We start from the raw sequence: 26,049 nt of genomic DNA on the forward strand, positions 1-26,049 counted from the left end.
TTGCAGACAGGGGCTGCCCCCTCCCGCAATGAGGATGCAGCCGGGGACACAGCTTGGAGGCTGTTTATTACAGTGCTGGGCACTTCCCTGCTTGCTAGAGCTCACAGTCACTGGGGAGGAGGCTGAGGCCCCTGTGGTCCCGTTACTTTCACCAGCAAAGCCCCACGGTCCTGCTGCAGCAGCCTCCTCTGTCTCCTGCAAAGGCAGCAGGGTGGGCACCTCCTTCGCCAGCCGGGGGGAGTCACACAGGTGCGATGGGCAGGGCGGCAGCCGTCCCTCAGCAAATGCTCCCGCTCTGCCGCTTGCTGCGAGACGCGGGCCTAGGGTCAAGCAGAGCAGTGGGGGGGAGGCTGCTCTGGGCCATGGTGCCCAGCAGAGCGATGGCAGGAGGCACGTGCCAGCTCGAGGGCAGAGGCGGCGTGGCCGGTTGGCAGGGTGTGAAGGCAGCAACCTGCTGGTCAGCTCTGGTTGAGGGGAGTCGATGCCGCAGGGGAGGTTACGGCTGTCCCGTCTCTCACGCGGCTTCCCGTTGCACCTGCTTGGCCAGGGATTTCCGGTGCTCCTGGATGGCTCCCCATAGCTTGCACACCAGCCCCCCTCTGGCAGGGAGAGATGGAGACGAGTGAGACACGCCCCAGATCCCTGCACCCCTTCGCACCGGCTGCAAACAGCCTCAGTAATGCCTCGCCCTCCGTCTGGCACCCAGGGGACGGGACGGGGGCCACACCGAGGGGATGGCCTCCGTGGGCCCCACGCCCCACTCAGCGCAGGGACTTTCCCGGGCAGAGCTGCCGTGAAACGCACCCAGGGCAGAGTCTGCTCAGGCTCCCAGGACGGATTCATGGTTCGCCAAAGCCACTCGCTCCCATTGTGGCTGGGCTGGGAGGGACAAGCCCTAGGCATGGCCTCGTGGCCCAGCCAGCAGTGCCCCTCTGGGGATGAGGGCTGGGGCAGCGGCACTGGTCCCCCGTCCTGCCGCCCTACCTGATGCCGGTGTAAAGCAGGTCATCGCGGGTGGCGCAGGTCAGCAGGTCGGGCAGGGTGAAGCCATGCTGCAGGAACTGGGGGAGAAAGGAGGCAGAGCTGGGATGGGGCCACCCCACTGGCTCCATGGGGAAGGGAGAGCTGGAGGGCTGGGCATGTGGGAGGGACACCCCAGCCCTAGCTGCCTCTTGCCCCGGCACCTGGCCCCCACCCCACCAAAGCCTGGGGGAAAGGGGGCAGGTTTGACACTGGAGAGCAGGGCCCCTGCAGAGAAGTTTCCCCGGGGCCGCGCTTCTCCCCGGTGCCAGCCGCGGGCACCGCGACTGGGCTTGGAGCAGAGCTCCGCCTACCCCCGCAAGGAGAGGGGCTGGAGCCAGCCTCTCCCGCTCCCAGCATTGCTAAGGCCGGGGCCGTGGCTCACGTGGTGCAGGGGACCTACCGTCTCGGTCGCAGCCTCATCCGCTCCGTGGCTCTGTAACCAGGCAATGAGGAGGGCGTCCACCGCCCCCTGCTGGGGCCCCCGGGGGTGCGCGGCCAAGGCTGTGCGGACAGAAGGGTTCAGACCCGGGTCAGCCTCCCCCAGGACTCTGCGGCTCAGCCTCCCCCGTGTCTCTAGGCTCCGGCCGTGTGCCCCAGAGACGTGGGGCTCGGAGGGAGACCCAGCCCCTGCCCAGATGTGGGCAGCTGGGGGAGAGACCAAGGCGTGTTCCACCCTGCCATGCCTACCTCCCCCTGCCCCTTCCCCACTGCCCCTAGCAGCCCCAGAGAGCTCCCCCAGCCCCTCTCCGGCGAGTCCTGCCATCGCTCACCTCGGGGCTCGGATCCCTGCAGAGCCTTGGCATCCTGCTCCGCGGCCCGGAGCGCCCTCTGCAGCTGCCTCTGCCACTCTCGCTCCTTCTCCAGCAACGCCTCCAGCAGCCTGCCACGCGCGCCGGGGGGGCAAGGCGGAGAGCCTGGGAATTGAGGGCCACGCTGGGGGGGTGGGGGGGGGTGGGGGCGATTGCTACTGAGCACGTCAGTCCTACTGCAGAACCACAGCTGGGAGCCCAGCCCGAGTGTGGATCCTAATGCCCTTGGACTGGGGGAGTGGCACCGCCCTGGTGGGTGGATCCAGGCCAGGAGGGGGGCTGTGGGGTGCGCCTCCCGACCCCTTGGGCCCAGCAGCTGGCTGAGGGCCAGGCTCCTCGCCCCGTGTCCCCTCCACGCGGGAGATCAGCCGGGCTCCTACCTGCCCGTCTCCACGCGGAGGCGGCTGAGCTGCTGCAGGAGTGGCAGGGAGTCCGCCGGGGGGGGACGGAAGCCCAGCTCGGTGCTGGTGCCGCTGCTAATACCAGAGCTGCCCGTCCCCACGCTGGGCTGGCTCGGGGGAGGAGCTGCCCCCTGCGCCTCCGGATCTTCCTCCGCCTCGTCGTCGCTGCCACCTTCATGGGCTTTGCCCAGGGGAGGCTGCGGCTTCACCCGGAGTTCTGGGAGCGCCGGGAGGAAGACGGTGAGCGGGGGAGGTGGCTGGCCTGGGGTAGGGACGGTGGGCAGAGGGCTGTGAGCCCTAGGGATGCCTCTGGGCACTGGGACCCGAGGGGTCAGTGCAGCCCCACAGGTCCACGACTAGCAGTAGCGTCCTGCTGCCTCTGTTCTCCCAGGGCGCTATGCCCGGGCAGGCGGCCCGTGCTTCCTGATGGGAAGCCTCCCCGCTGGAGTCAGGGAGGGCAATGCCCGGCGGCCTCGGGCACAGAACTCCACGGGCAGGGACACAGGGGTTCTGCCAGCTGAGGGGGTGGAAAGAGCTGGGTCTCAAGGCCCTGGCTGGCAGCCTCCTGCTTCCATCTCTATATACAGTCCCAATACGGAGTGTCACCTTAGCAGCCCCCCAAAGCACTCCGATGGGACCCCCACCCCAGCCGCAAATCCACTGCCGTTCGGCTAGGGACCCAGCTGCCGCCCAGCCAGGCCCCAATTCCCCACGGGGCTGGATCCAAGCGGAACAGGAGCCAGGGCCACCAAACAGCCCCATGTCCCCCCTCCATCCCCCCACCAACGCACCCGTCACAAGGATGGTGAAAGCCGCCTGCACGGCCTGGCCCATGAGGTTGTCCAGGGCGAACATCCAGTGCGGCTTGATCTGGTGCTGCCGTAGGAGCTGCTTCACCTGCAGGGAGGAGAGAGCATGGGCCACGCCGACCCCACCGCAGGCCCAGAGGGGCGACCCCCCGGCTCTCTCTAGGGTCCCCACCAGGCCTGGGTTACAGAAGCTCCGCCCCCTTTGTTCATTGGCCACACCCACTATCCTCCTGTGACTGCCCAGGTGAGGCAGTGGGTGCTCAGTACTTGGGCAATTGAGTTTTAAAGGTCACCGGCCAGGTGGGGAGGGGGAAGTGGCCTGGCCCAGCCCGGCCCCCTCCTGGGAAGGGCTGAGTACTCACCGTGTCCTGGAAGCTGAAGAGCGGCACCTGCACGTGGCGAAGGCTCAGGCCCTCCGCCCACAGCAGGGCCTGGAGCCCCAGCAGGTCCTGGCTGAGCTGCCGGCGGCTGGGGGAGCCGATGTAGCTCTTGAGGCAGGACACCAGCTGGGCGATGTGCTCCGAGGAGAGCCTCCCTCCTTCCCAGCTCTGAACGGGGAAGGGAAAGGCTCAGCCTGGGGAGGGGGGGGGACCGACTGGCTCCCAGGCCCGGAGCTTGCAATGCTAGGGCAGCCTCCAAAGGGCACCCGGGCAAGGCTAGGCTGGCAGAGGGAGGGGTCTCAGACTCTCCCTGGGCCAGAGCTAGTGAGTGGATGGAGGTCATACGTGACAGGCCCCAGGAAAAGGACAAAGGCCGTAAAGCTACTGGAGACCCCCCTCTCCGGGGCCAGGCTAGTCCTGTGCTCTGTGGCTGATGAGCAGCCCCCAGTCCGGTGCAGGGAGTTTAGACCCTGACCTGCCGTGGAGGAGTCTGAACCGCATGCTGTCTGCCCCATGCAGGAGAGGGGTTGGGCCCACTCACGCTGCAGCTGGAGCGGCCTGGCTACCGAGCCTTCGAGGGGCTAGCACTGACCTGGCTCTGGGCCTCCACCAAGGCGGCCACGATGCTGGGCTGCTCCTCCGTCAGGATCTGGTGCAGGGTGGCCCTGCGCTCGCTGTCTTTCTTCAGCAGGAACATGCCGCCGTTCTCCTCGGGGGTGGGGGAGCTACTGCAATCCAAGCCAGCTGGCTCCTCGGCAGCCCTGGGGAGACGGGAGTGGAGGGCGGCCAGCAGGGACATGCAGTGAAGTCTGGGCACTTGTGGGGTGGGAGGCAGCCCTGTGCTAGAGAGAGGATCCAGGACGGTAGCTGACCCACTGCGGAGCCTGGGACGGGAAGGACGCCTCCCTTACATGCTCCAGGGGGAGCCGCCCCACAGCGCTGCAGGCCCTTCGGGCTGGGGGGACAGGGAGACTCAGGGTCATGCACCCCTGTACACTGCAGCCCTTCTCCTGGGGAGCGAGGGACACCCGGGCCAGCGTGGGGGACACTGAATCGCGGGGGACAGCTGGGGGGTTTGTCATTCGATCCGAATCTCCCTGGACCAAGAATCCCCAGGACAAAAGAACCCCCCGAACAACCCCCTTCCCCAGGCCCCTGCCATCGGCTACAGCAGCAGCTTCCGGCTGCCAGCCGGTGAACCGGGCTCTGGGAACACCAGGAACAAGCCCTCCTGCTCCGAGGGAGCGGCCGCTCGACAGATACCCTGCGTCACGGGGCTGCGGGGAGCCGGGCGCTCAGGAGAGCAGAGTCTGTGTTCCCCACTCGCCTGCCCCATCCGCTCCGTGGGCCTGGAGCGGGAGGTGAAATCGCACAAAACTCAGCTGCAGGGACAGCTGCTGACCACCAGGTGTCGCCCAATCCCTGCCCTACAAACCCACCCTGCTGCCTGCGGTCAGGTCTGGCCCTACATGCAGGAGGGGCTGGGGGAGGCCTTGGGGTGCAGCCTGGGCACATCTGGCTGCTTGATCCCCTAAGGCAGGGGGCTCCCCTTCGACTTCAGCGTGCAACAGCTACCGCCCCGAGACCGGGCACCCTCCAGGAAACCCAGCCAGGGATAAATGGTTGGGCATGGGGCTGCCGCTCACTTGGGGGCACTAGTGGGGAATGTACCCATCAGGCTGGAGGCGCAGTGTCCAGCTGTGTCACTGGGTGCAGTGTGTGGCCCTATGGACCCCTTCCCCCCCCAGCCCGAGATCCTCAGCCTCCTCCCGAGCCTGCCCCTCCTTCCCCCAGAAGGGAAGCCATACCCCAGGTAGCTGCATCTCTGGGCCACCTTGCTGGAGCTGTGGGCTGGCGAGCTGCTGTCTGCCTTGGCAGCTGTCCTGGGGGCCTTTATGGGGAGGGGGGGGCTCCTGGCCTCGCTGGCCCCCTCTGCTGCAGGGGCCCACTCAGAGGCAGGAGAGCTGGCTGCAAAGAGACAGGGTTGGTTACTGAAGCTCCTCCAGGGAATGCAGCCCACATGCGAGACACCATGTCCTGCCCCCCAAGCCTCTTCCTGCCCCCCCCAGCCCCCCTGGGCTCCCCCCTGTCCCCAATATCCTTCTCCTGCCTCCTAGCTCACCCGCCCCCGGTGTGCCTCCCTCTGCAGCTGGCACAGCCTGGCTCCTGGCTTTCTTCCTGCTGGGTGCTGTCAGGAAGGGCTCCTGGAGCAGGGCTGCGGCGGGCGCCCGCTTATCCGGATCCACCTCAAAGCACTGGAGGATGAAGGCCTTGGCTGCCCCCGACATGGAGTCAGGCACCTCGGGGTGCATCTTGAACATGCCCACCTGGCGAGGGAGATGAGGGAGGGGCCATCACAGAACCCTAGCAGGGAGTGGGCCCAGTACCCGTACAGCCAGGCACTGCCCAGAGAGGCACTGTCCCTTGGCTCACCCCCCCACAAGGTACCCCACTGTGTGAGCAGCACCAGTTTCCCCCACGTCACCCAATGGGCCTCAGCCCAAAGCCCAGTCAGGCCTTGGTCTCTCTGCTGAGGCTGCCAGTGAGGGGCCAGTCAGTGCCCATGGCAGCCGGACTGGGGCAAGGCCACCGGTCCACTGGGAGCTGCAGTGAGACTCACCCCCCATTTTGTAGCGGGGGAAGCCATAACCCTCCCCCACCAGCCCCCACGTTCAGAGAGGAGCCCAAGCAGTCAGCCCCCACCCCACCCTCCCCCAGAGGTACCAGTGAGCCCCGTCCTCGCCTTGAACATGGCGGCCTGTGGGCAGCCCAGCTCATAGAACGGGGGGTGGCCCGTGGCCATCTCGATGACGGTGCAGCCCAGGGACCAGATATCAGCCGGCTTCCCATAGCCTCGGGGGCCCTGGTCGATGATCTCTGGGGCCATGTACTGCAGGGTGCCTGGAAAGAGACCAGAGCAACTGAGGGAAGCCAGCCCCCAGCCCCGCCTGCCTGCCCCAGATCAGCCAGTGCCCCCTGCAAGTCAGCGAGCCTCTCCCAAACCCAGATGGGCTGGGGACCCCTTCCCTCCCCTCCTGCCAGGTCCTGAGGACGCCCCTGTGCATGGTGGGGAGATGGCAAATGGCCCCTTCCCACAGCCCAGCATGCCGCAACCCAATGGAGCGGGTGGGGGGTTTGCACCAGAGCCCCTCACCTGTGAAGGTCTCTGCGCTGGGGCTCATCCCAGCCAGCCTCTTGGAGGTCCCGAAGTCAGAGATCTTCAGCACCCCGCTGTAGGTGTTGATAAGGACGTTGTCTCCCTGCCAAACGCCGCCCCCCCAATCAGAACAGCTCACAGCTGTGGAGATCCTCCTGGGGCGAGTGCTCAGAGACAAGGTGTGCTCCCCCCCCACCCTCCAGATCCGCTAATGCCCCTCGCTCCCGCTCTGTCCTACTCTGGGGGTCGAGGGTGGATCCACCCTACCTGTGGGGCCAGGAGAGGTGGAGGGGCCAATGAGACCAGCTGCAACCAGATGCCCTAGAACTCCCAGAGCCGGGGGGGGGGCAGGCCGGGGCCCCTGCTTGGGACTCAGCGCAGAGAGCCCAGCCCCTGGCTAGCAGCCTCGTGCGTGGCGGAGTCGCTGGATTAGCCCGTCATCCCCCTCCAGTCCGGGGAAGGCCCCGGACCCCATAAACTGGGTGGTCCCTAGTCAGCGGCCGTTTCTCCCACCCCGCAATCGCACGGGCCGGGGAACGCCCTCACCTTGATGTCCCGGTGGACGATCTGGTTGTCATGCAGGTACTGCAGCCCCTCCAGGATCTGCCTGGTGTAGAACACGATGGTGGGCTCGTTGGCCTTCAGGGGGCCCCACTTGGAGCGCAGGAGGGACGAGAGGCTCCCTGGGGACGGGGCAGGAGATGGAAACCCCACTGAGCCTGTGTGCCCGCCCCGAGGCCCCACGCCCCAGAAAAGGGGCAACCCTGCCCCACCCCGCCCTGCCGAGCCCCAGCATCACACCCCAGTCCCAGAGCTGGCACAGAACAGGGCATTGTGGGCAGGGCAGGAGCCGTAATGGGCTATGGGGAAGCAATGCAAGGCCATTAGGAACCCCCTAGAAGGCCCCAGGCCACATTCTGGGGCTAGAGCCATGGGTCGCCAAGGGTGGGAGGCAGCTGGTCTGGGATGTGGGGTCTGCGATAGCCCAGACAGGCCAGCTGGAGGGCAGCACGTCCCCAGACTGGGGCACCCTGCTCCGTGCAGGCCGCCTCTCTCCTCGGCATCCCCAGCCTGGGGTGGGCGCTCGCTCGGCCTACCTCCCGGCACCTCCTCCATGAAGATCTTGATGAAGCCGTCCTGGCTGATGGAGCCCAGGTACTGGACGATGTTCCGGTGTTGCAGACGCTTGTGCAGGGCGATCTCCTCGTGCAGGGGCTGAGAGTACCTGCCCGGCGGGAACCGGGGGAGCGAGGGTAAAGGGCCGAGCCTGCCTGCTCCCTCCCCAGGGGCTGGGCAATGGGGCTGCAGTGCCCCGCACTCAGCAAGGCCAACCCCTCCTAGTGGGGCGGGAAGGGCAGGTGAGAGCCACGCCAAGGACCAAGCAGGTGCACATCCCCCCCGATACTAGTGCGCTCACACCGGGACTCTTGCACACCAAGAGTGCACATCTGTTCACACTCATCTACCTCCCATGCCCCCACCCCCAGATCACCATGGGCGGGCGTGGAAGGGGAGGGCGGGACCCACTGCCTGAGGGTCACTGGTATCAGGCATACCCCAACTCGCTAATGTCGGATCGGTATCTAATGGGGGTCATGTGAGGGGCCATCGGAAAACCGGTAACACCCTGATCTGGGATATTCTAGTGTGGGGCGTGTACGGTAACACCCCAAAGGAAGGAAACACGGAACTGAAACGTGTTCGAACCGGACACGGCGGGGGAGCCGGCTGCTGCCCGAATTCTCCATCCAGCTGCAATCACAGGCCGTTGGCCACTCGCTGGCACAGAGCGGGCTGCAGGGCAGATCAGGGTGTATCGTGGAAAGCACCGGTGGGGGAGAAACCAGCCTGGAGCCCTCTCCATCAGACTCCCTGGCCCCTTTCCGCACAGCGGGGGCACTGGTCTCGGAGGAGACGACATTGCCAAAGACCTTGGCCTAGAAAAGACCCCCAGGGATCTCACGCTGGATTCAATACCCTGGTTTGACTTTACGCACCGACACGCAGGGCTTGCTCATCTGCTGGCTGGGAACGACGGGCACTCAGGGCGACACAGCCTCGGACTGCTCTGAACCCCAAAACGTCCACAGGAAGCACTGCCCCGTCCCCCCACGGCTCCTACCTGCTGTCCCGCTCCGGGATCTCCTTGATGGCGATGCGCACCTGGTTGCTGAGGTCCCGCCCGGCGTAGACAACCCCATAGGTCCCCTTGCCCAGGATCACCCTGTCGCCCGTCTCCGTATATTCGTAGTCGTACTGTGCAGGCCAGAGCAAGGTCAGAGCCCCTGGGGCTAGCGAGCCCTGCCTAGCTCCTCACGCCCCGCCCCCCGCTCGGCGAGCTGCGCTGCCCCCTGCATCATGCCCTGGGGCTGCCCCCCAGCATCCCCCAGAGACGCCTGCTCCGAGTGCAAGACCGCCCCCACCCCCGGCGCTCACCTCCAGGTCCTCGTCTGGGCCGTCGCCCGCCTCCTCGCCCCCCACTGCCAGCTCGGCCACGAAGGAGTGAATCAGCTTGCAGAACCTGCCGGCAGAGCAGGGAGAGCATGTCTGGGCGTGGCCCCACTGCCCAGCCCCTCCGGGGGGGCTCTCAGGCTGGGCGATGGGCCCCAGAGAACCTCCCCACCACTGAGCCACCACCCACGGGCTCAGCGACCCGCCCCGGCAGAGCTCCGCCCCTGCTGGCTGGCAGAACCACAGGATCCCTCGGCAGATGCAGCAATGCCATGTGTGGGGTGGGGGCTAGGGCAGCCCCACAGACAGGGCACCACCTGCCCGGGTGGGGAGGAAGTCTCTTCCGGCTCCCTCCTTGGCCTGGTCCTCCACCCCTCAGACCCAGCCCAGAGCAGCTGCTCCCCCTCCCCAGCAGGGGCTCTGGGACGGGGGACAGATCCTTTATCCCCTGTCCCCCCAGCTCTCCAAAGCCATGGTGCCAGGGGGTCCCTCTGCCTCCCCATCCTGCCCCATCACCAGCACCTCTGTCCCACCAGTGGCATTGGAGAGTCCCTGCCCCTCCCCCACCCCAGCGGCGTTGGGGGTCCTTGCCCCTCCCCCACCCCGTGCCCCAGCTCACCATTGGCAGTGGTGCTGGGTGGGGAAGTACAGCTGGAAATCCTCGGCCGTGTGCAGCACGTATAGGAAGCAGCAGCGCTCGTCACATTTGGAGATGCTGGAGAGAGAGAGAGACCAGCCCCACACCCCACAGTGAGCATTGTGGGGGGCGGGGGGAGGAGGCTCCCATCCGAGCCTCACCCCAGGAAACCCCTCCTGCTCCAGTGTGCTCATGGGCTGCTCTGCCCCTGCGGCTCGGCACCTCACCAGGCCAGCAGCACTGCCAGCAGGAGCCATGGGGCTGTAGAGGAGGGGTGCGGGCACATCCAGAGCTCTGGGGCTGGCACTCCAGCTAACAGAGCTCCTCCCCCCTGGGGAAGCCTTCTCCCTCCCACGCCAGCCCCCTTGGGGAGACGCTCATAGAGTGTTCTGGGCGAGCCGTGCTCCTTACCCCCCACTCCACCCCTGCAGGGCCGGGGAGCCTCTCAGAGAAAGCTGGGGGGCTGGTCACTGAACGAGCCTGTTATGCCATGGCTCTTGGAGTCTGCTCTGCCAGGCAGCACAGGACCTCCCCAGCTGCCCACCTCCTGCCTACGGGCAGGTCCCTCTCTGGCTTCTTGTGCCATACACAGCTGGGGAGGCCAACACCTACTATGAGACCCAATAAGGGCCGGGCACTCAGCTGGGGGAGCCAGGCCTACTCTCTGCCAGGCTTACCCCCTGCGCTCCCAGCTAGCCCTGGGCATCGGAACCAAGATGGACACTTGCCCAGTGCAAGGAGGGTGCTCGGGGAGGAGGGTTCTGCTGGGGACACAGAGAAGATTTCCGGGTGGACGCAGGCTAACCAGGGAGTGCCAAGGCTGACGGAGAGGCTATCCCAAGGAGCAACAAAGAGTTAAACTCCTCACCTGATTCCACGGATGGAGGAAGCCGGAAAGGTCCAGCTGGAGATCCCTCTCTAGGGGGAAAATAAACCCGAAAAAAACATGCAGCATGAACAACCGGAGCCCAGAAAGTCGTCGCCATTGTAGGGAAGCAAAGGGGTGGGCTTGCTCCCTGGGCTCCAAGACACCTTACCTCCTCTGGGGGGCAGATGTGGCACAGCGTCACCGACTTTTCAGCCTCGCTATTGCGCACCGTCAGCTGGGCTGGCTGCAGGACTTTGGTCAGCTCCAGAATCAGCACCTGGAAGGGAGGCGGAGAAAGAGGCTGGTGTGGGGCGGGGGGGTCTTTGCCCCCTTCCATTGCATCCCCAGTGGGCTGGAGGCGGGGGACCTCAAGGCAGGGCTGGGGGTGAGGGCCCTAATCAATGCCGATATTCTTCTCCTTTCACCTAAGGATCCTGCTTCCTCCTCTGGAGCCCCCAGTGTCCCTCCCTGATACACCCCCCTGAACCCCCAGGGCACATTTTAACCTGCAAAGGGCCGACTTCAGGTTCTGCTCTCCCCCTGCTGCCGGGAGCTTGCTCCGGACCCCTACGTAGCAGCACTGGTGACTGAAGCCAGCTGACACCATCACTCCGGCACACCTGTCTGGTTTGTTACCAGGGTAATGGGGCAGCGGTAGCCTCCGGGTCTGTCTTCACCACACAGCTGGCCGGGCTCTTCCTCGGGTGTGGCCCTTAGCCCCCACCCCACCCCACCCACCCCTCCCATCCCAGGCTCTGACCTGGGAGCCGATCACTCGGGGTAACTCTGCCCTCACCATGCCTTATTGTTGGCATGTGCCAGGCCGGAGGCAGCTCTAGTGGTGGGACGGGACTCAACGCACCGAGCCGACCCGCCGCACCGAGCCAGCCGCGCCAAGCGCCCGTGGGCTCCTCACCGGGCAGCACTCCGTGGAGACGAAGGGCTGGCAGGACGCCAGCAGGATGCCCATCCAGAAGTCAGCCTGCTCCTGGTTGGGCGTCTTGATCTCCGGGCAGGTCTTGAAGTGTTTGTACAAGAGGAAGGTCTCCATGACGGAGGTCAGGTACCTGCACTGACAGCCAAGGCAGAGCGCAAGATGGAAGGGAGGGACACCCCACTGAGGAAACAGCTTCTGGGCACTGACAGGCCTCCCGTGCTGACCCCCGTGTGCCCAGGACCGACAAGCTCTCCCGCGGTTCACTGCAAAAGCCCCACAGGGCGGCTCATGCCCAAAAGCCCGCGTGAAGCCTCCCATGCGGGGGGCCACTAGGCGAGACCCTTGCCCCGGAAGCTGGCCAAGCTGAACCCAGCCCGAGAGTCAGTCAAATGCCGATCTGGCCACCCCTCGCAGAGCTCCCCTCCTGGAGGCACTGGCAGGGTGCTGCCATTTGGGGGTCCCCGATGGGCTCGGGGTGGGTGGGGGGAGCTGGCATTTCTGCCACCTACCAGACAGGGGCATTGAGCTTGTAGAGCTTCTCCGAGGCCCGGATGACTTTGCTGAGGTCGTTGGCCAGGATCCAGGAGCCCAGGTAGAAGCCCACATCCCAGTAATACTGCATCTTCTCCACGCTGCCCTTATTGCCCAGAAGGCAGCTCAGCTTCACGCCTGGGGGGCGGGAAGGTTCCTCTTCACCGCTGAGGGCAGGGCAGGCCCACCCAGCCACCACCCTGCCCCACGCCGCCTTCCCCCATCCCCTCAGCTCACCCCCACGCTTCCCCTGCTCCGGCCCAGCCCCGCCCAGTCATAGCCCCACTCCATGCTCTCCCCCCCACCCCTATGGGTCAGTGCCCCCACCCTTACCCCCTGCTCTCGCTCCACCCCCACCCCAAACCAAAGAACTGTCCCCCGTCTCTAGCAGAGGACGTTTCCCCTCCTCTCCCATGTCCTGTGCAATTCCAGTGGCAAGGGAAGCCAGGACGGACAGGGCCCGCTCCCCCCGAATTCCAAGAGACCCCCTCAGTGACTCTCTCCTGGCCACAGAGCGCAAGAGACACAAACCCATAAACCCCACCCACCTCACAGCCCTTCCTTGGGCCATCGTCCAGGCCGTGCCAGGACTAGGGCAGAGCCTATTATAATCGGTGCTTTACACACGCACGCCGGGGGCAGGGGAAGAGCCACTCACCTATTTGCCGGAGCTCCACGGAGGTTTCAAACTGGTGCCCGGCTGCTATGAGCAGGACAGCAGAGTTAATCCCAGAGTGGAGGCTCGGCTCCGTGTCAAAGGCTTTGCTGTACCTGGGGAATTCAAACATGCGGAGATGCCAGTGACGAAACCGTCACCCGGCCGGATCCCAGGCAGCCCCACTGAAAGGCAGCCACTTCTGGAGTGGTTGGCAGCAAACAACCGATACATGGCAGTGCAGGGATGGGGCATTAATCCCAATGCCAGGGGAGCCAGGACTCTCAAGGTGCCAAGGGCGGGAGGGTCTCTAATCCCCACTTGCTGCAGACGGGTTGTAAGGTCTCATCTGGAAGACTCCATAAACTCAGTTTATCTGCCTCTACGTTGTCCCTTCTGGGAACTGAACCTGGGACCCCAGGCGTCCAGAACCCAGTGAAGCCCACAGGCCCACGCGCACGCTCAGGAATGGCTGCACACTCAGCCCTTCGCGCACCCGGACAAGTGCAAGTGTGTCTATGCTCAGAACCCCACTGGCCCAAGGAGCCCACCCCAGTCTCCCTGGCACGGGCCTCCCCACCCCGCATCTCCGCCGGAGAGAACCCCCCTCACCAGTAATAGGCCTGGTCCCTTTTCTCCGTGTCCGTGAAGCCGGAGCCGATGAACAGGTCCTTGTAAATGCGGCCGCACATGCAGTACAGGTCGGGCGCCGCCCCTTCTCGCCTCTCCACCACCGGCAGGAGCACGGAAAGCGCCTTCTCCCGGTCCCCAGGCTGGTTCCGCCTGCCCAGATATTGTGCGTGCTCACCCGCGATGCACGCTGTCCCGGGCGCTGCCAGGCGCAACGAGCCAACGCCCCAAAGAGAGAACTGGGGGGCCACGTGCCGCTCCCCAGGCCCCTGGCTCTGGGCCCAGCAGGATAGAATCCCCCCTTCGTGCTCCGTCGCTGCAGACCCCGAGGGCTGAATGGACCCCCGAGACTGATCTCCCCTCTTATCCCCGGATTGGGCAGGGGCAGCCTGGCGGAAGCTTGCTCGGATGCTGCCCGGTGGAGAGAGGATTTCAGGCTTCGATCCTCTCAGCCCAGCACCACCCCCTGCCAGGTGGCCCAGCACGCTGGGTGCCCACTGGCAGCAGAGGGCGCTTGGCCCCCCGTGGGGCTGGGAGCGGGGCCTGCGCCTGCCCGAGGAAGCGTCTCACCTTTCGAGGGCGAAGGTGTAGTGGAAGCGGATGTTGTGCTGTTCGGCCACGTCGCAGGTGGGCAGGGCCTGGAGCATCTCCACCAGCCTGATGATGGCGTCGTAGTCCTGCCGAGGAAGCCAGGGCTCAGGCGGAGCAGGCTGCCATCCGCATCCCGCAGGAGGTCCCGGGTGGGGGCGGAACAGGCCAGGCCTGACACAGCACAGGGGGCTCGGCAGTGGGACGGGCAAACCACGCCACTCGGGATCGCGTCCGGAGTGCAGTCGAGGGCAGGCGGTGGGGCCTGCAGAACCCCGGTGTCCTGTGGGAGACCCTTCCTCCAGCACGGCCACCCCCCGACTTAGTGACAGCCAGGTCTGCTGGGCAGCCGGTGGCAGCAACACACCCACCAGGCGCTGCGATTCTGCTGGCCAGGGATGGGGGCTCTGCACCCGGGGACCCTGGCGATCCCCCATCAGCTCCTGCTTGGAGAGCCAAGGGCCAGTGCTGCACATGCTCGTGTCTGTGACCCAGGGCCAGCAACCTCCTCTGAGAGCCACAAGCCAGGGCCTACCCCGGGCAGCGACCCCACCTCTGCCACCATCTCCAGTGACCTTGGGCCGGTGCTCCCAAGGCCACGCTTCCTTCCGAGCACCCAGCCACCGCCCCCCTCACCCATCTCCCCACCCACCCTGCTGGCGCGGGCTGGGGGCGACTCGCCTGCACGTCCCGATAGGACAGGAGGAGGTTCATGACGATGTCCAGGCTGAGGAGCTCCACATTGTCCAGGCGCTGCTGGATGTTGGCCAGCTCCCGGCTCAGCTGCTCCCCGCTGTACATCTCCCGGGCCTTGCGGATGTCCTGGCGGATCATCTCCCGGAAATAGCCGCTGGAAAACAACCATGCTCGGAGCTGAGTGCAGCCCACTCCTGGATCAGAGGCCTGATGGAGAGGGAGCCTTTGACCTGCACAATTGCCCACTCTCCCCTGGGGGCACTCAGTGGTAGTGGAAGGGGCTGGCTTGACACCCCTGGGGTCTGAGGGCTCTGGTTATCCACAGGACAAGGTCCCACCTATCCCACGTGAGAGGCGAGTTGCCATGGCCCACTCAACCCTCAGCCCCTCCACCAAGATAGAGGACAAGGGAGACCACGTATCTGAAGGGCGCTACCTCTCACCAAGAAGGAGGGCTCATTTGGGGTGGTCCAAAGGGGGTGGAATGAGCAGCAGATGGAGCTGAGCTGGGCTATGGAGAACATAGACTAGGAAGGTCTCCTCCTGGCAGTGAAGTCTCCTGGAAGGTGGAGTTGCCTCCCTCCATGGAAAGGGGTGGAAGCCCCATTGCCTGGCACAGTTCTGGGGCAGGACAGACCCTGGAGAGCAGGAGGCAGGGAACTGGCCCGGCCCTGGGCGTGCCCAGAAGGGGTCAGCGAGGCCTTTGCCCAGCTCTGGCTTGTCTTGCCCTGGACCCGGATTTCACAGGCTGAGATGTCCCCGTGGGCGCTGAGGGGCCAGACAGGCTGCACAAGGGGAAGAGAACTGCACGGGGAGTGTCGCCATGCAGGGGACGTGCAGCCCCCACCCTGCCGTGGCGGGGACCCATGAGCTGGCGGGGGACCTCAGACTAGGGCGGGGCTGAGCCGGGAGGGGTGAGGAGCTGGGGGAGGGCGTGACACAAAGCCCCTTTCCCCCCAGTTTCATTTCCTTCAAGTCCCTCCCTAGCCGCAGGGGGGCCCCCCCAAGCGCTCAGACAGCTGCAGACCCCACAGCCCAGTGCTGGGGCTCCCCAGGCCTTCACAGCTAGCTGGCTCCAGAGCACCACTGCAGGGCTCCCCCCGCCCCCGGTAGCCATCATCGTCCCAGAGCCCCACGCTGGCTCCCCTGGGCGTGCACCACACCTCCAGCCTCAGCCATGCTCTCAGGCATGCAGGGAGCATGCAGCAGGCTCCGGAAAGCAGATTGCACCAGCCTGGAAGCACCCACTCCCCCTGCAACATCTCACAGCCCTGAGCCTTTCCTACTACACCCATCACCCCACCCCACCCCCAGCCTGCATTCCCATGATTGAGAATCCCCCAGCAGGAGGCAGACGGGCCCCTTGTTGCGATCTGCGGAGGCTGACCCGTCTCAAAGGCAGGAAATTGCGCCATGCCTGAGTCATTGCATCACAGTTCAGCCCTGCAGCTCCAGCCCCACATATAGGTCTTCCTTCTCCTCCCCCCAAAGGAGGCAAGAAGACAGTGTGGTGCAAGGCTCAGAGCTGAGGCAATCAGCGGAGCTGCGCCAGAGACCAGCTCACGGTCAGAACCAGCCCTTCCTGTTCCTGCAAGCTACATTTACTGGCCTTTCAATGTTGACCCCCTGCAACGGGAGTGAGATTTCTAGGAGCAAAGCTCTGAAATTCAGGCGATTTAACTGGAAAGGGGATTGCCACCCGCTTGGGGAATGGCAGGGAGCCTCGGTCTTTAGAGGTTTCCCACCCTCTCTTTTTTGCAGTGTGGATGGAGGACAGGAAAAAGGAGAGAGAAAATACCTTTAAGCAGCTTCAAGTGGCTGCAGCCCATTGGCTGGCTCCTAGCTTGTGCCACTCCCATATGGCAGGGGGCTGAGGAGTGCAGGGAAAAGCCCAGTTTGCAGAATACCTAGCTCCTCGGAGTGGTCATATCCAGAACTTGTATGGCGCCTGCTCCAATCAGCGACTTCCCAGGGCGCAGGGAGCCCAAGGAAACGCCCGAGCATTGAAACACCACGACGGCTAGCGGCCATGACATTACTCGGGGGAGCAAGCTTTTACTGCCATGGGGCTGGTCACCAAGAGCAGTGCAGGGGAGGGTTTGAGCCAAAGGCCGCTAAAGTTAACAGGAGTCTTTCCATCGCCTTCCGGCTGCTTCGGCCCCCCCATGCTCAGAGCTGGGTGGTGCCATCCCACACCACAAGCCCTCCGGTTCTAACTCCCCACCGCTGCATTTATGCCCCTGCCTCTAGATGCCAGTCAGCCAGAGGCTCGTGCAAGCCCCAGCTGGGCCCAGCAAAGACTCCCCTCAGTGGTGGTGGGAGGCAAGGGCCAGTCCTCTCAAGCTCACTAATCGGCGGGCATTGCCACGCACCCCCCCCGGGCTTCGGCTGGAGCTGGTTTCCAGGGGCCGTGCCCTGCCCTCGCTGAACGCCCCTCCTGTGGATGCGCTCGGCCGGGCGGTACGGTACCAGGAGTTGGTGGGGGTGCCCTCCAGCAGCTTGGCCAGACGCCCCGCCAGGGGGGTGAAGAAGGCCTCCACATTGAAGCTGGGCTGGAAGAGCTCCGTCAGGCACTTCATGGTGCTAGCATCACAGCACAGGACTTTGTTCTGGGCTGTCACCACGTAGGGGATGAAGGTGTAAGTGCCGCAGCAGTCCTGCCAGGAAGAGACGGGGCGCCAGGAGTCAGGGGGCTGGGAGTCTCCCTCCATGTCCCCCCCACATCAGCCCATCCATTCCCTGGGCTCTCAGCCCAGATGGCCAGCCAGGGAGACCACGTGGTCCCCATATGGGTGGTGGCGTTCGTGACAGAGATGCTGCTGGGCTGAGACCCCACCAACTCATCTCACGTAACACCCTCCAGACAGCCAGAAAGGAAGAGGAACGGGATCTCCCCAAGCTCCATCCAAACCCTGCCCACTCGACGTCACAGCCCGCACAGGCCCTTTTAATGCCATCTGTCCCGCTCCTTTGTTGTGTGCTCCAATCAGCAGTGAAAGATTTAACAACCTTGGTATTTACATAGCCATTATTAAGCTCCAGAGTTAACACCCCACTGAAAAACACTGAGGCTGCTCACTAGGGCATAGTTGTTGCCACCTGACAGCAGACAGCCTGAAACAACTTCCCTGAGCCAGCGAGAGACGTGAAAGGCTTCGTACCCCATGCCCTCTCCAAACAGGTTCCTTGGGCACAGGGTATTGCCAGGCCCATGTGCGGGGGTGGGCAATCCGTAGCTCTTAGGCCGAGGGGAGTTTGGGCACCTGAGCAGGGGCAGGTGGTGGTGAAGGAAGGTGTCCACGCCCCAGCAGGAGCCTGGACCCACCCCGAGCAGCCAGGAAGCTGCAGCCTTGCTTTCCCAAGCTAAGCTTGTGTCTCCCAGGGGTCTGCAATCATTGGGCTGGGGAGGCCGAGAGCAGCTGCACCTAGACTTTAGGTCACAGGCAGAAGCACATTTGGGGGCTTCTGGCACCTTTAGGCCCCCCCACCCCCGGCCATCTCTGCCTGATGGCAAACCAGGTGCAGAGAGAGCAGGGACCAGCTGGGAGATTCAGCTGGGCATGTCCCATGTGATCAGCTCCCTGCTACCGAGTCTGGGGCATGGGGGGAGCTCTGTCCTTCCCAGCCTGTTCCTGCTGGAACAGCAGGTGGGTGGCGGTGGGTGCATAAACCAACTCTAAGCCGCACTGACAAGAGCTGTTTGCAAAATGCCCGGACTGGAACAACAGGGGGGTGCAGCAGGCCAGGGCTGAGAGGCACAGCCCAGAACTGGAATGACAGAGAGGCGGCTAGAGGTGAGGATTGAGGAGCAAGGAGCATAAACAGACAAGGTAAAAAATATAAATTGATTCACAGACAGTAAATCACACTTACGGAGTTCTTCTGGCAGATATCCTCCTAGAAAGGGAGCAAGAGGGTGGATATTTAGCTGTCCATTCAACTGACACAGAACACATTAGCCCCTAAAACTAGCCAATCTGGGAATCTATTTTACATGGTAGGCGGTGAGACAGCATGGTGATGGGCAGCAGAACACACCGAGACAGAAATTCACTAGGACCCCAGCACTTCCAACACAACTAGACCTTTCCAGGGACGTGCTCAGTTCTCTCCCCCCAACATCCGAACTGCAACAGAGATCAGGGGAACAGAAAAGTGTATCTATTTCTGGTGGGATCTGGCTGGGTTTTAACGCTCTCCCTGTATGAGTGCAGCACCAACTTCGGAAGCAGAGGGTGTGTGCAGAATAGGTCATTAGTTGGGATCATTTCATTCCTGGGAAAAACAAGACCTGTAACATTTTGCTAGCTCAGGGTCCCTGAGAGGAGGGCCTGGAAAGGAGGCAGTCTGCATTTTACAGCCAAGCAGCAGATCAGTCATTTGCTCTACGCTTTCCCCCCTCCTCTGTGGCCTGGCACTGGAGTGCCCTTTAATCCCTCCGTGGGTCAGAACCGCACCCTAAATACGGCACTTGGGTCAGTACTGTCTACGGAGGGGAGGTCATGGGAACATGGGGGGCTTAGGAATTCATAGGTACTGGGGCATTTTTTCCTAAAAGGACCAAGGCGTGACTATCTCTGAGTGGTCCCTATATGCTAGAGACTCTAAATATCACATGATGCCGATTGCTGTCATGCCCCTGTCATGCTCCCATGACTGCTGTAGCAGATCTCTCCCACTGCTACGGCTAGAGATGGGGGCTTTATCCCAGGGAAAGGCCAGGCTCCAGGGCTTGGCGCCGTGGAAAGCGCTCCTGTCTAATGGTTCCTGAGACTGCCGCAGCACTTTCCATGCTGGAAACAAAGAGAGAGAAAGCAGCATACGGGTAATCGGAAAGACAGGGATTTTAAGATTCCCAACAGCCCACTAAGCTAGATGCACTGGAGTGGCCCAGAACAGATGCATTCAGGGCCAGTAAGCTTTCCTAAGTGCGTGACCAATGATCAGAAATAAAATGCTTAGACCCCCAGCATCTAACTGATTGTTGTTCAAAATCCCATTTGTTTTTCTGCCATTTAGATCAGCTGTTCCATTCCGGTTCAGAACTGGGCTTTTTGTACAGGCATCATTCCAACCCAGGAGAGGAAGGATGGGCTTGGGGCTAAGGCACCAAACTGGGCCTTGGGAGATCTGCGATCAGTTCCCTGCTCTGCTACTGACTCCCCAGGTGAGCCCTGGGTAAATCACTTTGTCTCTGTCGGCCTCAGTTTCCCAGCCGTACCAAAAAAAAATAAGAGAGAGAGAAAATACTCTTTTTCCGACACCCTGGGTGTTGTCTGTTTGGACTGTCAGCTCGGTGGGGCAGGGACTGTATACTATGCTCCTGTACAGTGCCCAGCACAGTCGGGGCCCGATCTCAGTTAGAGCTTCTAGGTGCTACCGTAATACAATAAGCAGCAAGTTCAAAAAGTCCAGTGATTGGATCAGCTGAGCCTGCTCTTGCCAGTTTCCTCTTGCCCGGGCGTTTCCTTATCACAGGAGATGGACGATGAGGAGGGGTAACGCCACGTTGCCAGGTGTCTGCAGCCTCCCCCTATTCTGCTACCCGGCCAGCACACAGCTGAGAATCCCCGCTGAGTCCACGTTGCTGGAGAGTGCCAAGGGCTCAGCAGAGAGCTCGCCTTCAAAGCAGCCCACAGTTTTTGCAAAGCAACAGGGGTGCTGCATTCATCTAGCACTTCCTATCTCAAGACCTCGGCCTTCTGAGGGAGGGAAGTATTGCCATTCCGGACTTATGAATGGGGAAACTGAGGCACAGAGAGGTGACATGATGGGGCCAAGCAGAGGCCAACCCAGGCATCCTGGCTCCCAGTCCGCTGCTCTAACCACCTGATTTTACCTCCCTAACGCTTCCATCTCCCACGCGTAACCAGACATTTTCCGGCTAACGTGGTCATTTCTCGCACACGCAGTGGCGAAGAGCTCGGTGGCAGCTTACGGAACAGAGTGGCCCCGGTTTCCAACGCCGAGGGGCACCACCCCCACTCACCTTGAGGGCCTGCAGGTCCGGAAGGTCAGTGTGGCAGCACAGGAGGACGTTGTTGGTCATGCTGAAGCTCTCCCGCACCCCGAGGTGGTAGAAGAGCGTGGGCTGGCACAAGGAGTTGCTCACTTCCACCACAGCCACATCTGCGGGGAAGCAACAAGGGACCATCAGACGCCAGCCTGCATCGCTCGACGTGCAGCTGAGGACAGGTCTGGGGCACTGGAGAATCTCCCTCAATCCCCTCCCTGAGCCCTAGGGAATAGCAAGGAGACTCACTTTGCAGGTTTGGAACATCCTGGTGATGGGGTGACATGATCAGGTGACATTGGAGGGAGGGATAGCTCAGTGGTTTGAGCATTGGCCTGCTAAACCCAGGGTTGTGAGTTCAATCCTTGAGGGGGCCATTTAGGGATCTGGGGCAAAAACTGGGGATTTGAGCAGGGGGTTGGACTAAAAGACTTCCTGAGGTCCCTTCCAACCCTGATATTCTATGATTCTATGATCAACCCACGGGGCTAGTGACTAGGCACGTCCCTCACCCTGGATGCTGGGTCTCACAGGCCAGCCTGATCACTACCTCTCCTGGCCAGAGACCGCTCAGTGCAGCTCCACCACTCTCCTTCATCCCCTTTGCAAATCCCATTGCCTGCCCTGGCCATTGCACATAGACCACCACGCCCAATTACTCAGCACAGTGAGGATACTTCCCCACTGCATCCCCAGCCAAGGGCTCCTGCAGGCAGCAGTATAACGGCTTCATCTCTCTGTCCATCTCACATTCCCTGCAGGGTAGCCGAGCGACAGCTGACAGAGGGGACCGAACCTGCCACAGGCTGTTTAAAGGCCCAGCCCCATCTCCCCTGGCGTAGGCAGGTGGGCTGATCGTTGCTACACATACGTGCAAGCAGGTTTTACAGACCATGTCAGCGGACCAGGAAAAGCAAGACGCTTCCCCGGACCCGCAGCTAGAACAGAACGGGATGCGAATAACACGGATACTGTGAGGCAAGGTCTTTTGACCCCCAGTGACCATGCAACAACTCACTTTGCGCTTCACCATCAGAGGGGTAACAAAAAACAGCAGCACTTCAACCCTCGCACCCTGCCTGCACTCTGAAGTCCAGCTGTATTACAGCACCACTAGGGGAAACTGAGGCACGGAGAGCTTAAGGCCCCATTTCCTGAGGGGCCAAGGACCCACACTTCCTGTCGACTTCAAGCAGAGTCACAAGTGCCCAGCAGCTCTTGAAAAGTCAGGCCCTGGCATGGTTTATCCAAGGTCAGTAGTGGAGCCGGGGACAGAACCGAGGACTCCTGAGTCCCCTGTCCCTGTGCCCGCCCCAGTCAGTGACTCTGGCCAGCAGCGTGGTCCTAGAGGGCACATGCCAGAACAACCGGCTCATTCAGCTGGCCAGGAGCATTGTGCGTGGGTTAGCCAGGCTCTCTCCTTGGGATCTCTTTGTCTCACAAGGCTGCCAGCCAACCTCCTGGCATTATCGATAAAACAGTGCGTTTCCTCCCCCAAGCCTGGCTGCCTGGGTTGGAGCCAGAACAGAGGCGATAGAGGCTGAAGGTGAGATGGGACCATTCAGATGGAATAAATCACATTAAGCAGAGAACATCCCCCTGCCTAACCTCTCCTAGGGGGAAGGGAGGAATCTTTTCCTCCAGCCCCCATAACCCACTGCCAAGGGCACAAATCCAAGCCACGCCCCCCCAGGCCATGGGATGCGGGTGGCTGTGGTCCCTCCTCTGCTCCAGAGGAATCGGGAGCATCACAGATGTCGGGTGAGGAAACCCCAGATCGACAGGAAGTCGGTGACCACACTGCACAAGTGTGTGATTTCCACATCATTTGACATCCTTCTGCTCCAGTAGCTTCTGGCCCCGGAGTCCTTCTTAAAGGGCCAGGCTCTCACATCCGATTTGTCCTTGAAGGGCATGCACGGAGTGTGACGCCCCTGTGGTGGGGAGTCTAGCAGGCCAGCAGAGTGGGGAGCAGAATAAATCTGCCTCCCCCCATGGCAGATTTAAGAGTCAGTCATCAATTATAAAGCCAGAAGGGACCACTATGATCACCCAGTCTGACCACCTTCATAACACGCCTGAATTGGCTCCTGGTGGATCTAGAAAAATCTCCTTTAGAAAACCAGCCACTCTTGACTTAAAAATTGGCAGTGAAGGGAGATGCTCCAGCAGCTTCTCGGACACGTGAAAATAAACGAGAAAAGAGAAAAATCCACAGTCCAGAGAAAGTGGCAGAACCAGTAGCCACAGCAGAGTGGCCAGGGAATGATTAGTCCATTGACAAAATTTGGTATCCACATCCGATCTGCACACATGGTCTGTGGACATATACAGATTTGCAGATCCACTGAGACTGGAAGCCCTCTGACACCTAGTGGGACATCCCCTGCCTGGTCAGGATTGGGGTAGTTAGCACTGCCAGGGTTTATGTTGCATCTGTCCTGGTACCTTTCATCCCCACTAAATTCTCTCTCTGTGTCTCACACGCACACAATGCAAAATATCCACACCCCCACACATTCCCCTCCTGGACTGCGAGTCTGTGACCCCATTTTGCTATAACTCAAACCCCATTTGCAGGAACAACCCCATTTGGAAGGGATATTTTATTGTCTGCTTCCAGGCAGCGCCATCCCGCAATGCTAATTGAGCAGAGAACAATCAGAGATGCCCGGATCTGTGTAACTGACAAACCTTCATTTCTTTGTCATTCTTCCCCCAAGATGACAGGGAAACAGTAAACAGGACAATAAGGAGGAGGAAACAGAGGCTGAAAGGCAGGAAGGCCTGGTGCTTAGCACACAGCACTGGAAGTCAGGTGAGCTGGGTTCTAATCCCACTTCTCACACAATGTTGCTCACTGATCTCTCCTTGGGCAAGTCACTTACCCTCATTTAATGGGTGTTGGAAAGTTTGCAGAGAGGCTAACAGAATATAGACAAACCTCATTGTAACAGTGCAAGACCCTAGGTGCTGGAACTAGGGGCGCGGGAGGCATTATTATATCCAGGGTTTACAGTTTGGTTCAATGGCTCTCAGCACCCGCACTATACAAATTGTTCCAGCATCCCTGTGCAAGACTGTTCATGGGTGTTAGAAATGGAAGGTGCTAAATCTTACACAGGACCTATCACTGTCTAGGGACTTCACAGCAACCCTCGGGACAGAGCTCTGAGCTCCCTGTTCCAGAAGGCCCAGGCTCCGGCCATGGGAGCGAAGGAAGAATCTCCACAGGGCGATAACACAGGGCCTATGACACACAGTTGAGCAGTTCCCACTCCACCTGGTAGAGGTCAGTGGTGTACAAACACACACGCACACTCCCCAGCTGATAACAGCCCTACTGAAGATTGCTCCAGGGGCCCGGTGATTTCAAGGAAGGAGAAGGCCCATTTCATCCGCCAGCAGCTGGCCAGGGAGGGGAGGGGGGCATGCCCAGAAGGCCCTGCTCTCACCCCCATCGCGAACAGCCCTGGGGCTGCAGCAGCTCCCAGGTTGGGGGCTGAGACACAGAAATGAGGAGTGAACACCCCCCCCACTCTCCCAACCCCGGATCCAGGCCGTGGGGGGAGGGCTGACGGACGTTGCACCCGCCCCGCCAGGAAGCCGCCCGACCCGTTCGCCCTGTTTCGCCACCAGCCGCGGCCCCGCGCCGGCGCCCCCGCAGGCTGAGGCCGGCCCCAGCTCATCGCACGGGCCGGGGCTCACCGGCGTTGTAGAAGCAGTCCAGGGGGCCCGTGTCGCCCAGCGCCAGGGTGCCGAAGGGCACCGTCTCCAGCTCCGCCCGCACCTCCCGGCAGGCGTCCCGCAGGCAGCGCAGGGGCAGGGACTCGGCCGAGCCCCCGCCGAGGACGTAGACCACGCGGAGAGCCCGGCTCCGGCTGCTGCTCCCCCGGCGGCCCGGGGCGCCGGCCACCGGCTTGCTGGGGGCGATGGCCATGGCCAGGGGGTCCTGCCAGTAGCTCCCCGCCCGCTCCGCGCTTCCCGGCCTGCTCTCCCCGTCCATGCCGGCGCCTCGCCCCGCAGCCTCGAGCTCCGGTGTGCGGGGGGGGGGGCGCACGTGCAGCGGATCCCCCAGCCCCCCGACACGGGGCCGAAAGGCTGGCACGGCCGTTTCCGCCCGGAGCGCCGCCGGCCCCCAGTTGGGTCAGTTGCAGCCCACGTGGGGCCCCCGAGCCCCACCCACCGAAACACTTTCCCTGTGTGAACTCCTGAGAGTCGGGGAGCGGCAGCTACGCGGGTCCCACGCCTTCCTGTGCAGACGCAGCCGCCGCCGGGCTCGCAGGAGCCACGGGCGGCTGCCCCACCATGGCCTTCTCGCCAGGGGAATGAAAAGAAAAGTAAAGCCATCCTTCCCCTTCCCCTTCCTGCCTGAGGCCTCCAGCTGGGAGCTCCCCTCTCCCCGTAGCCTGGGCTTTAAAAACAATCCAGACCTGGGTTGCATCTTGCAAAGCGGCCTGCAGGAGGCTGGTGGAGGGATTTATGGCCCAGGTCGAAAGCTGTAAAGGAGCATGGCTCCCACCCGGGGGGGGGATTGACACCAGCTGAGGAGCTGCTGGCCCCATGTTTGCAAAGAAAGGCCCCGATCCTGCAAGCTGGCCCCCAAAGGCATGCCCTTGGACCTGTGCCCAGGGTGCAAAAGTGCACGGATCCAATTGCAGGGTTGGGGCCAAAAAAATGAAACCTCTTGAGTATCGGGGTAGCCGTGTTAGTCTGTATCCGCAAAAACAAGGAGGGGTCCGGGGGGCACCTTAAAGACTAACAGATTTATTTGGGCATAAGCTATGGTGGGTAAAAAACCCACTTCTTCAGATGCATGGAGGGAAAATTACAGCTGCAGGCATTATTATGCTGACACAGGAAGAGAAGGGAGTTACCTTACAAACCTCTATGGTTTCTTCTCTCTCTGAAAGGCAGCGGCCCAAATTGCAAATGCATCTTTTTGCACAAGCAGCCTTTCCAATGCGTGTGCACAAAGGCACAGTGCAATGATGCAAGCAAGCGGGCCCCTGCATTACAGACAGGAGTGGACAGATGCACCCATGAATTTTGCAAACGCATTTCTGGAAGCACTTACGTCGCATACAAGCTCAAGTGCGGCTAAAGATATTTAGACTCCAACGAGTCTATTATGAACTCGAGATAAATAAAAGGACAAATGTGCAAAGCCTAATGTGCAGGAAACATTGTGCAGTTGAACCTCCATTATCTGAATATCTGATATTCAGATAAACTGAAGTTTTTAGCGACCTGCCAGTGCAATTATCATATATCAGGGGAGACAAACCTGTGATGGAAAACAGGGGTGGTTCAGACACATGGAGCTGCAGTTAATTGAGGTTCAGTTTTTCCATAGCGAGAGATGTGGAGGAAAATGAGTCTAGCCAAAGTGTGGCTTTCAGCGTACAGGATGGTACAAACAGAGAGTCTTTTATGACCGGGGAAGTCTTTGAAGGCAGTAGGC

The 26,049-nt window shown here is 62.0% G+C and overlaps 1 protein-coding gene across 5 annotated transcripts; it reads right to left on the reverse strand.

Moving 5' to 3' along the window:
• Positions 1-61: 61 nt before the first annotated feature.
• MAP3K6 (mitogen-activated protein kinase kinase kinase 6) lies at positions 62-24,818 on the reverse strand. Of its 5 annotated transcripts, none has more exons than XM_077837981.1 (29): positions 24,294-24,818; positions 20,562-20,701; positions 18,446-18,469; positions 17,042-17,229; positions 14,558-14,726; positions 13,859-13,965; positions 13,271-13,441; positions 12,662-12,774; positions 11,982-12,141; positions 11,452-11,602; positions 10,705-10,812; positions 10,536-10,585; positions 9,650-9,745; positions 9,016-9,100; positions 8,702-8,835; positions 7,677-7,804; positions 7,126-7,262; positions 6,577-6,682; positions 6,166-6,323; positions 5,545-5,749; positions 5,231-5,390; positions 4,015-4,150; positions 3,405-3,590; positions 3,025-3,130; positions 2,213-2,450; positions 1,794-1,903; positions 1,424-1,524; positions 985-1,061; positions 62-599 (listed from the first exon to the last, which is right to left on the reverse strand). In XM_077837981.1, exons 1-29 carry the CDS (start codon positions 24,589-24,591, stop codon positions 515-517), a joined length of 3,927 nt encoding a protein of 1,308 aa, XP_077694107.1. In that variant the 5' UTR covers positions 24,592-24,818; the 3' UTR covers positions 62-514. The 5 variants fall into 5 exon arrangements, 3 of the variants coding, with proteins under 3 accessions (XP_077694107.1, XP_077694106.1, XP_077694109.1); XM_077837980.1 differs by having other exon boundaries at positions 4,015-4,183; XR_013348426.1 differs by having other exon boundaries at positions 538-599; positions 1,794-1,937; positions 4,015-4,183.
• Between the last annotated feature and the right edge of the window lie 1,231 nt (positions 24,819-26,049).

Source organism: Eretmochelys imbricata, chromosome 19, assembly GCF_965152235.1.
Source record: "Eretmochelys imbricata isolate rEreImb1 chromosome 19, rEreImb1.hap1, whole genome shotgun sequence".
Taxonomy (NCBI): domain Eukaryota; kingdom Metazoa; phylum Chordata; order Testudines; family Cheloniidae; genus Eretmochelys; species Eretmochelys imbricata.

Bases quoted from the DNA above. Each gene is read 5' to 3' on its own strand.
- MAP3K6 (XM_077837980.1), bottom strand. From the start codon at position 24,591: ATGGACGGGGAGAGCAGGCCGGGAAGCGCGGAGCGGGCGGGGAGCTAC. The intron at 13,966-14,557 runs GCGAGTCGCCCC...CTTCCTCGGCAG, and splicing joins TGTCCTATCGGGACGTGCAG to GACTACGACGCCATCATCAG. The intron at 2,451-3,024 runs GTGCGTTGGTGG...CGGCGCTCCCAG, and splicing joins TTTCACCATCCTTGTGACGG to AACTCCGGGTGAAGCCGCAG.